The 10,782-nt window shown below is 42.6% G+C and overlaps 3 protein-coding genes across 5 annotated transcripts in view; 2 read left to right on the forward strand and 1 right to left on the reverse strand.

The window, feature by feature from the left end:
- LOC114565648 (uncharacterized) overlaps positions 1 to 10,782 on the reverse strand; it is a 32,580-nt gene that overhangs the window by 15,740 nt on the left and 6,058 nt on the right. The window contains exon 1 of one of the 2 annotated variants that reach the window (XM_028593848.1): positions 354 to 1,443. The exons of the other annotated variant lie outside the window; for it this stretch is intronic. Within the exon in view, the coding sequence (XP_028449649.1) occupies positions 354 to 663 (310 nt within the window). The 5' untranslated portion in view covers positions 664 to 1,443. Of the gene's footprint in view, positions 1 to 353; positions 1,444 to 10,782 lie in introns of those variants that run through there. 2 annotated transcript variants of the gene reach the window in all.
- The window catches only part of LOC114565677 (nocturnin), a 22,300-nt gene continuing 11,968 nt past the window's right edge, over positions 451 to 10,782 (forward strand). Inside the window, exons 1-2 of one of the 2 annotated variants that reach the window (XM_028593878.1) lie at positions 451 to 1,043; positions 6,686 to 6,975. The gene's annotated coding sequence lies outside the window, so the exon portion shown is untranslated. Of the gene's footprint in view, positions 1,044 to 5,605; positions 5,684 to 6,685; positions 6,976 to 10,782 lie in introns of those variants that run through there. The other variant, XM_028593887.1, reaches the window with a different exon arrangement.
- ccdc175 (coiled-coil domain containing 175) lies at positions 1,037 to 3,770 on the forward strand. The gene has a single exon (XM_028593859.1). It carries the CDS (start codon positions 1,464 to 1,466, stop codon positions 3,678 to 3,680), a length of 2,217 nt encoding a protein of 738 aa, XP_028449660.1. The 5' UTR covers positions 1,037 to 1,463; the 3' UTR covers positions 3,681 to 3,770.

Here is a 10,782-nt window from a genome sequence, read left to right on the forward strand (position 1 = left end):
GTATATTATGTTTGATGTTTTCTATGCAAAACAAAGATGCTTAATATTTGTGTAATAATATTTTGATTATGGGTGCATTTTATATACACAAATATATATTTTTTAAGTTGCTCCAAGTTTTGTAGCATTTGAAAATGACAAAAAAAAAAAAATCCTTAAAAAAAGATTTAATTATTATATATTTAAAGGCTAAATAATAACAAAATTGCTATATTGATTGACCCCACTTAAACTTGTTTCTTCTTCTCCTCCTTGTTAAAGTATTATGCTGGAATTGAATGTTAGATGTGTCGACAATGGCCGTTTGTTTTTTGAAGATGTTTAAAAAAGGTTTTGAAAAAAAGTTTCCTCACCTGCAAAACGCCACCTCATGCCGGGGGACGGAAGAGTTGCCCTTTTCCCAGGCAGATCAGTCCATAGATGTATTTGTTTATGATGCCTGCGAATATGTCCTGCCATATTTGTCGTGTTGCCAGAGGGGGCGTATGGTACCCGCGTGTAGCACAGCCTACAAACTGTATGCTTTTTGTCAACGACGCGTTCGTTGTTTACATAAATCACAGGGAAGGCAAAATGTTGCCACACCGCTGACCTCAGGGACGCCGGAGGATTTTCCAGTTCTATTATTGTTTTTCCGCCATCTCTAACCCCAGCAGTGGCCATGGTGTCCAGAAAAATGCAGCTGCAGGCTACAATATTTCACTCTGAAAATGTAGCCTTCTGGAGTAGAAGTATAAAGTAACGTTACCTCAAAATTGTACTCAAGTGTAGCACTTAAGTAAACATTACTTTCCACCAGTGACAGCAGCACATAGCCTGTCATACGCGCACGGCGCGCATTCTTTTCAAAAACAGTTTTACTTGAAATCTTCTAATCTGGCAACACAGGGCTCGGGTTCCCTGCTACTGCCACATATAGCAGGGCGATAGCTATCATACATGCTGAGTGAGTCTAAATTTGGTTTGCAACCCATACGCACGTCTTTGGAAGCTGAGGTTGTTCCCAAATGTCTGCACGGGTGTTGCTACATAACGTATTTCAGGTAAGTTGAGCACTAACGTTAAACCCGGTGTTGAAGAGCTTCCGACGTTACCGTCGCCGCCCATTCTTTTCATGCTCCGAGTGCGAAGGTCGTCCGACTCTTCGGTTTATCTAAACGTAGCGTTAGCTTACTTTCTCGCGGTTAGTTGCAACCTTACTTACCCTGACGAGAATTGGTTAGTTTCACGTAGGCTACTGAGGGTTAGCTTAGCTGTGTGTGGCCGCTGCTAACAACCCCGTGGCCACGCGGGCTTGCCGTAGCGTGCGCTCTTCTTCGTGGTGGGTAGGTGTTGCCATGGCGACCCCACTCACAAGTCAAGAAATCGGTGGTAGAATCTGAACTGAGCTGCCGACACACACACACGCACAAATACAAGACACACGTAGCTACACTTACAACAAAACCCACACAAATTAAAAAATGGCTTCTTGTCTTGTGCCCGACTTCCCGGCGGTTATGGTCGCCCTCGAGCATTTAAAGGAACTGGACAAGCAGCTGAAGGAGGAGGGAATAGCATTCTCACCTGAAGCCAGCCTCCACCTGACAGAGATAACGGCTGCCATCACTGACCTGGAGGCTGAGCGGCGTGCTGCTCACGAACATCTAGAAGTGGAAACCATCGAAAACAGCAAGCTAAGACACCAAATCCACAATTTAAGAGAAAGAATGAGCCAGGAAATTATGGCTGACGTAGTGGCAGCCCGGGCCTCTAATGCAGAGGAGATCGAGCAGCTGCACAAAGACCTCCACGCGGTTTCTCAGCTCCAAGAAGCCACGGTGAAGAGGCAGGTGGCCCTCTTGAGCCAGAACGAAGCGCTGTACCCAGAGTGCGAGCAGGTGAAGGCCGCACACGAAGAGGTCATTGCTGCTCAGAACGATCAAATTGCCTTGAAGTATAGCTTGCAGATGCATTTGGATCAGACACGAGATCAGACGGAGGAGCTCAAGTCCTGCATCGCTGCTGTCCAACAGGACAAGGTTACGCTGCAGCAAAAGATGGTGCTGGAGAGAGAGGCTTTCGCTGCGAAAAACGACAGCCTGTCCAGAGAGGTGGACCAGGCCGAGGAGAAAATGAAGCAGCAGAAGCTAGTGAACAGGAGAAGCAGAATAGTGTTGGACAGACTTAATGAAAAGAAACATGAAACCCATAACCAACTGGGGGAGCTCACCATTGACCTGGCCAAGCTGGAGAGCAATATACGGAGACTGGCAGCAGATCAGCTCCAGTGCGAGAAACAGCTGCAGGGGGAGACCCAAAAGCATCAAGAATTGAGGCACCAGAGAGGAGCGCTCAAGAAGGAGTTGCGCAAGTTGGAGGAAGCCTTTAGAGTTGCCATCCAGCTACTTAAAGACGAAATTGCCACAGTGGAAGATAAAACAGAGGAGGCTCGAGCGTCCAGATTGCTCTGTCAAGATTCCCTGGCTAAAATCTATGAGATATTCAAGCAGCAGCACGACGAAGAGAACGAAGTGAGGGCAGAGCATTTCCACGTCTTGCAGCAGCTGCAGCGATCCAAGCTACAGCTGGAGGAGCGCATCTCCTCCATAGTCAGACACAGCAAGGAGATCAAAGAGATGGACAAGCAGATCAGGGAGCTCCTGCAAGCCAAAATCATCACTAAACGCGTGCTCGAGAGGAATCAGGACGAGCTGTGCGACAACGTGGATACGGAGAAGAAGAACATCTGCCATTACGAGGCGGAGAAGAGGCGGCTGACGAGGCTCTTGGAGGAAGGGAAGAGGAAGCGGGAGGAGCACGTGGCGAAGATGAGCGCCGACATCGGCAACACCAAGGCCAGATACCAGGAGCTGCAACGAGAGGAGGCCGCACTCCGAAAGCGTCAGCCCAAGAGCGAAAACGCCGACTTGCTGATGAGCCACATGGCCCAGTGCGAGGCGGAGTACAGACAAACGGAGACCCGACAGCGGCAGGAAATGGAGCAGTGCGCCGCGGAAGCCGAGAGCATCACGAGGAGCCGCGAGGAGAAGCAGAGGGAGGCAGAGGAGACAGAGGAAATCCTGAAGGAGGTGGAAGCAAATTGGAACGAAGAGCAATCCAGACACCAGGGACTCCAAACGCTCACCTCTGAGCTGAAGAGGAAGAAGAGCGATCTGGAGCGGTCCATCCAGGGACTGAAGGAGAAAACCGATTCGCTGCTTCAGCCCAAAGACGAGACGAAGGCGGAGCTGGAGGAGATGCGAAGGAGCTACACGGACGTGCTCCGCCAGCAGGCGTCCGAGCTGAGAGCTGTAGAGATGAGCATCTACGACAACAGCGTGAAACTGGAGCAGGTCCGCATGGAGAACAGCCGGCTGCATCTCTGCATCCGACAGATGACGGAGGATGTCTGCACGGACAGGGAGAACAAAGAACGGTACTGGCGGGAGGTTGACCACCTCCGGCGGGACATAAGGGCCTTGTTTGAGAGCTTACAGGAAGCATGGAGAGAGGATTTAGTGGTCACTCAGGAGCGTCAGAACAGCGACGCCGTTCTGTTGGTCTCGATGGGCGCCATGTTGAACCACCTGAAGACCCGGAGACAACAGTTAGGAAACGTCAGCACACTCCTACACCAACAAATGTTAGCCTTCAGCAGAAGACTGGGGGATAAAACGCCTGTAGAACAGCAGAGTTGAGTTGACCTGTAGCGTCTATGAATGCAGATAAACTGCGTGGAATAATCAAAGTTGATTATTAGTTTGTAATCAGACATTAATAAAGCACAAAGCAACAAGGAGATGATATTAAGTCATGTCTATTGAGTTTTTTTTTTTTTTTTTTTTTTTTTTTTTAAATGCAGGCCTGTATAGAAATACAATACCATTTTGAACACAACTCTCCCAACTAGAATTTAGTTAAAAAAAAGCATCCAAACTGAGACATACTAAGTAATTAATTTCCTCATTTATCTTGACATGATTTGAGTAATAGTGTAATTACATTAAGGTATAAGATGCTATATTAGTTGTAGTACATATCTTAAATAGACATTTTTCCCACTGGTGTCACTAATAACATGATTCATTTCTGCATTGCCTTAATTGCTGGAACAGTGCTATTAGTTCCTCCTGTGCGTTTCCTGCAATGATTAGTCAAAAAGTATATGTTGTGTAACCACTAATATAGCCTAACCTGTGCAATTTTAGGTGCCATGTAAAGCACTTTCAATTGCCTCTGCATTTTAAATGTGCAATATAAATACAGCGGCCTTGCTTACAATAAGTTAACATGGTTCATTTTTGGATAAAACTGGCTCAAGTGGAATTTCAGGCACACTTCTAATTTTCCCTATCAATATAGACATTTTGACATGTCACAGTAGGAAATGCAGATGTAAATAATCGACATCATCGACGGTGTAGCATGTCTCGCTTTCGCCGTGGGTCTCTCCAACAGCACAAACCACAGCCAAGACAAACTATTTAAGAACAACAGTATTTATTTGTGACTGCTCACACACGCTTTCGACATAAGTTCACAAACTTTCTTCTCTCTGACACACAGTCCCTACCCGTAGCTCACAGCCTTTAAACCAGAACAGATAAATGATTCCTCTCAGTGCAGTGTCTGTATCTCTTTGGTGTGTGGCAGTCACCTGAGCTCCACCACGCTGCTGCATATAAAGGGAGAGTGTAATAAGACCAACGAGCACCAATTAACTCGCCTGGCACAGCTCTTTTAAACTATCCCCACACCTGTCTCCCCTGCTGCTGATTGCAAACCCACCTCCACAGATGGCTTGATTCTATTTAGCGGCTTCAGTATTTAGGTAGAGCTGGGCGATATGGAGAAAAATCAAATATCGCGATATTTTTTACCAAATACCTCGATATTGATATTGTAGGGTTGACAATTGGTGCTTTCACAAAATATGCACCCAATGAGATTTTTAATAAATAATCATCAGTTATGTTGAATAACTATGTGGGTAAAGGCAAATAATAGAACAGCTAGAACAGTCTGGTGTGTTTGGAAAATGACATCACTCTACTGTAATGCAGCCTTTAAATACAGGAAAAGACAACACTTGTGTCATATCAGGATATTACGATATCCAAAATTGAAGATGATATCTAGCCTCATATATCGATCTTGATAGAATATCGATATATTGCCCAGCCCTATATTTAGGGTCCTTATATCGTGCATGCTGGTTTGGACAACAGAACAGATCCACTGTTAATGTTATTCACAATTGTGCTTTTTTCCCCCCCAATTATGACAAAATCTCTGTTGTAAAAATAGCCTATTTGATAATTTACCAAGTCATTTCCAAGTCTATGCTCAGTTACTTTTGGAATGTTGACACAAAACATTGAGCACAGTGAATCATAATTTGGAATGCATGAATTAAAGCAAATGTAAATGGACTGCATTTATCTAGCACTTTTCTAGTCTTAACGGCTACTCTTTTACACAGTACAGGAACCACTCACACGTGTTGGTGGCCGAGGCTGCCACACAAGGTGCCACCTGCTCATCAGATACACATTCACACAGCAATTCAGGGTTTAGTGGCTTGCCCAACGACAATTCGACATGGGACTGCAGGGCCAGAGATCAAACCACCGACCTTCTGATTGGTAGACGATCGCTCTACAACCTGAGCCCAACACAGCCTAAACACTGTGCAACATTGGTATTTTTTTTTTCTGATTTAGTGCTCTTACAGTTTTAGAGTGCAATTCACTTATACACCGCTGGACGGCTGCACATGTATGTTAGATTAGAGTACTCATGATCAAAAACTAGCGAGTCAACACATCCAAACATCAAGCAAGTTCAACAACATAAGACATAGCAAGCCAGCTAATATTACTTAAAACATGTTTCACGCTTCTTGCGGGCAGCGCGAAACACTGTGCATGGTTGCCTTTTTTAGTCCCCTTATATTTGGAGTAATTAAGATACAATGCAGTTTTATGTCAACCTAATAATGAAAATGGGACATAAAAGACCCTAAAATTTACACATTTCGATCCAGTTCCTTCGGTTCTTTGTCAGTTGAACCAATTTTGCACATTTGTTTTTGCGATGTTGACGTGTTAGTCTAACTTTTAACCTCGCAGTCAAACAACTTAATCTGCTTCGCCATTGTCTGCCTCTGCACACGGGAGTTAACGCGCCAGTGCACGTGCAGTGCTGTCACGTGCAGTTGTCTGCTTCCGGGTTCTGATTGTAACAGCCATATTCAAATATCACTAATGCAACAAATGTTAAAAATGTATTTACTTTGGGGTGCACATTTTGCGGTTTGCTGTCCTTATTATTTATAACTTGAAAAAGGCCAAGAATTGGCTGCCAATTTCTCAAAATGCTGGCAACTGTTACGATCGAGCCCTGTAGTATATGCAAAAAGTTAACAAACTTACTTGTTCACAAATTTTAGAATATATTTGTTTATTGATAAATGCGTTCATTTTTAGTGCAGCAAACCAAACCAAATGACCATGCCAAAAGAAAACGGAAAATTGAAAAGAAAATTATTGATTGGCAAGTTTGAAGAAACATTTATTAGTAAAATTCAAAATGTGAAGTCACTTAACTGCTGCCTGTTACGTCAAACAGCTGTCATGTTCATTCTCAGTGTGTAACTATAACTGAGCTCAGGGAATAATGGCTAACGTTTCTTTTTCTTCAGATTGTCTGAAGCGTGACTACTCTAGTCCCTGCGTGGCCCCGACCAGCAGATGGCAGCGCAGACCGGCTTTCTGTCCAATGTGACCCTGCTCTGCAGCTCCACGGTCAAGTGACCAGCCACTTCCCACTGAACAAAAACACGCAGACGCATGCACGCAGAGGTGCATTCCCACTGTCTGTGTCTCACACACTACAGGGCCACATAAAGACCGAGAAAGATATCGGAAAAACAAGGCAGCAGCTGCACAGGCGGAGCTCAAGGGAAATCAGCGGTTCATTCTAGTAAAGAAGGTAAGTCTCCAGATAAACATGAGGTCGACTTTCCTCTGAAGTCCTTTGTGCCATGTGATCTGGCAGCTACAGAATCTGTAGCTCTGTCGGTTTCATACAGTGCATGAATCTGGTCTTTGCTTGAATTGTCTCAAGCATGTTCTCTCGGTCTGTGACTGCTCCACAATATCAGTATTGTGTCTGCGTGTGATCAATGCCGTATCACAACTCTTCTTCTGCGGAGGTTAATGTGTACCTTGTGGTAAATCAACCTCCTCGGTAGAAGACAACAGTGTTTGTACACAGTTGTTCACCTGTACAGTTTGCTGTGTCGTGGAAACTTGTCCCGATGATTTCCATTTATTATCTTCAGTTGAAGGACACACGCTGCTGTAAAAGTTAAAAAAAAAAAAAAAGTACAGTAGTCCATGTAGCTATTTTGAAGGGACACTCCACTGATTACACTACATGTAGGAATCAGTTTAGTAGTGAGAGTTCTGAGTAATGAAAAAAGTATATTCTGAGAAAATAATCCCAATGATGTCATCAAGGATTGGGCCACACATGTTTGAAAGAAAGCCTGCATTAAAAATTGGGTTTGCATGACAGGAAGGCCCCAATAAGGGATGCTGATGAGTTGCATTATAGGATCCAGTGACTTTTATTAATTCATAGCCATACTACGGACTAGAGCTTAGATCGGGCCCAAAAAAATCCAAGCCCGACCCTACCCGAGCCCGTGCATTTTGTGTCCGAACCCAGCCCGACACATTAACTGTAATTATGAGCCCGAGCCCGATTTTAAACCCAAATTTTTTTTAATACATGGGCCGTTATAACTGACGTTGTCAACTACAATTCCGAGTTGTTTGAACTACAGAAATCTGTTTAGAATGACCTTAATGAATAATGCAACAAGGACGAAGCAAGTAAACTGCGCTGTTTGTTTATTCAGAATGGAATGGATCGCAAATGGATCCGAATGAAGAAACTTAAAAGGCAGCAACATAATCAAAGCCCTGGAACCATATAGGAGACTTTCTGGTCTCGATCACCTAATTAATAGTGTCCTTCACCACGGTATGCATGCCGACGCACTGGCCGACAACGATGTAGCACAGTTTACCGCACACTCAGGTCAGTGCAGGACATGTAGCCTACCCAGAGCTACGGGAGAAGCTGGAGCGGGATAGCTTTCTCCTCACCGAATAAGGCTAATAAAGTAATGATTAAAAAAACACAAATGCTTGATCAAGGGTCTGGCCCGAGGATAGAGGCGGAAAATATCAGGTCAAGTTCGGGCTCAGGCAGAGAATCTAAACTCTACTATGGACTTACTGACTATTGGTACTTTCACAAAATATTTAAACAATGAGATTTTTGATGAATAATCATCAGTAATGTGGATATAATGACTAAATGGGTAAAGGCAAATAATAGAACAGTCTGGCAAATTCAGAAAATGACATCATACTACTGTAATGCAGCCTTCAAAAAACCAGGAAAAGACAACACTTATACGATATTACGATATCCAAAATCTAAGACGATATCTAGTCTCATATCACGATATCGATATAATATTGATATATTGCCCAGCCCTAGTTTTTTCTACATTGTTTTTCTTATTCAAGTCCCAGTAGCTACAGAGAATTGGGAAGCAGTTGCATCACTCATACTACATCAATCCATCTTTCCTATACTTTTCCCCCACTTTATTCCAGAATAAAGTGGGGTTTGCATTTGAAACACTGATTGGTATATGATGATCAGTATATTTCCAGTGTAAGAATGACCTCGACATGTGCGGTCATGTACTCCGGTGCCCAAACAAGACACATTTTGTCACAGGAGGGTAATGTGGTTGAGTGACATGCTGCATAGATGCTGCAAAAGATGGAGAAAAAAAATAGACCAGGGAATGTTTTGTGTTTGTATGGGTCATATTATATTCTTACTTTAAGTTCATTTTGTGAGTGCAAAGGATTACTTTTGAATCCAGAATAGTTCTTTTCCACTTTTAAATTAATGTTGATACCAAACTGTCAATAAGTGATCGGTTACAATTTCTCTCTGATTTAATTGTATTTTTTTTGTTTTTTAAGATTATTTTTTGGCATATAGGCCTATATTGTGACAGCTTAGACATGAAAGGGAAGAGAGAGGGGAAAGACATGCAGGATAGTGCCGCAGGTCAGAATCGAACTTGCGGCGCCTCTGTGTCGAGGACTGATCCTCTATATATGGGTGCGCGCTCTACCACTAGGTCACCCTATTTTTAAGTCTCTAGATTGACTGCAGACATGCCCTTTTTAAATGCATTTCAATCTGCTTGGAACATATACATTTTGTAATGTAGACCACTGACTAGAGCTGGGCGATATGGGGAACATCAAATATCACAATATTTTTGACCAAATACATCGATGACGATATTGTAGGGTTGACAATTTGTGCTTACGCAAAATATTAACACAATGAGAGTTTTGATAAATAATCACCAATACTGTGGATATAATGACTTAAGTGGGTAAGTTCAGAAAAAAGACTTTACTGTAATGTAACCTTTAAAACCAGGAAAAGACAACACTTGTGTCATATTGGTATATATATATATATATATATATATATATATATATATATATATATATATATATATATATATATATATATATATATATATATATATATATGTGTGTGTGTGTGTGTTTGAGGTTATGGTTAACTGCATAAATTAACATTTACAATACATCGAGATACCAGAATATGGTAACGTCTAGGGCTGGGTATTGCCAATGATTTCCCAAGTCGTTTCGGTTCCGATTCACGAGGTCCTGAGTCGATTACATTTTCGATGTCAATATCAATTAAATTAGGGAAATTTCTGTTACAATACCAATTTTGCCTGGATATAAAAGAGATTCTCAGAAAACATAGTTGTAAGTTATACAAGCAAGAAGCAACCCTGAAACCTTTTTTTGTTTATAATGCACCAGGTTAATGTTGAATAAAGTACTTTTTACTTAAGTACTTTATTATGTTATATTAACACATTTCAGGATTTTATTCATCAAAACAAAGATCGATTTTAATTGGAGAATCAGTTATTTTAACCCAGCCCTAGTTATAACTAGGAGCACATTAAAAATTCACTCCAATTTTATTTATAGTGTCAGATCATATCAGGAGTTATCCCAGGACACTTTACAGATAGAGTAGGTCTAGGCCCCGCTCTATAATTTACAGAGACCCAACAATTCCCCCCAAGAGACAGCACTGAGTGCGAAAAAGAACAAAAAATGTATGACCTGTCAGTCAGTTGATTCACAAGGGATAAAAGTTGTTTCGTTTATATGCAGTAGTGGTATTTTAAGATCACAAATAGACAACCATCACAGTGAAATTGTATCAGCTGTGTGGGGACACACACACACACACACACACACACACACACACACACACACACACACACACACACACACACACACACACACACACACACACACACACACACACACACACACACACACACACACACAGTAACAATGCAATTGCCCTTCAATGTGGAAATGTCAATGTGCTACTGAAGGATATAGTGACATGCTTTCCCTCTCACGCACGCAGAAACACTATCAATGATTCTGCCTGGATCCACAAGAGCTTTACACACACACACACACACACACGATATGACGGGACTTGTGGTAATGTTTAGAAACTTATGCACGGTCTGAGTGTTGCGCTGTGTGTGCTGACGTCAAAAGCAACACTGTGGAAAAGGAAAGCGTTCGCTCCTTGACTCCTTTCTGTTGGATTAAGGGATCCAGA

Source organism: Perca flavescens, chromosome 2 (assembly GCF_004354835.1).
Source record: "Perca flavescens isolate YP-PL-M2 chromosome 2, PFLA_1.0, whole genome shotgun sequence".
Lineage (NCBI taxonomy): Eukaryota > Metazoa > Chordata > Actinopteri > Perciformes > Percidae > Perca > Perca flavescens.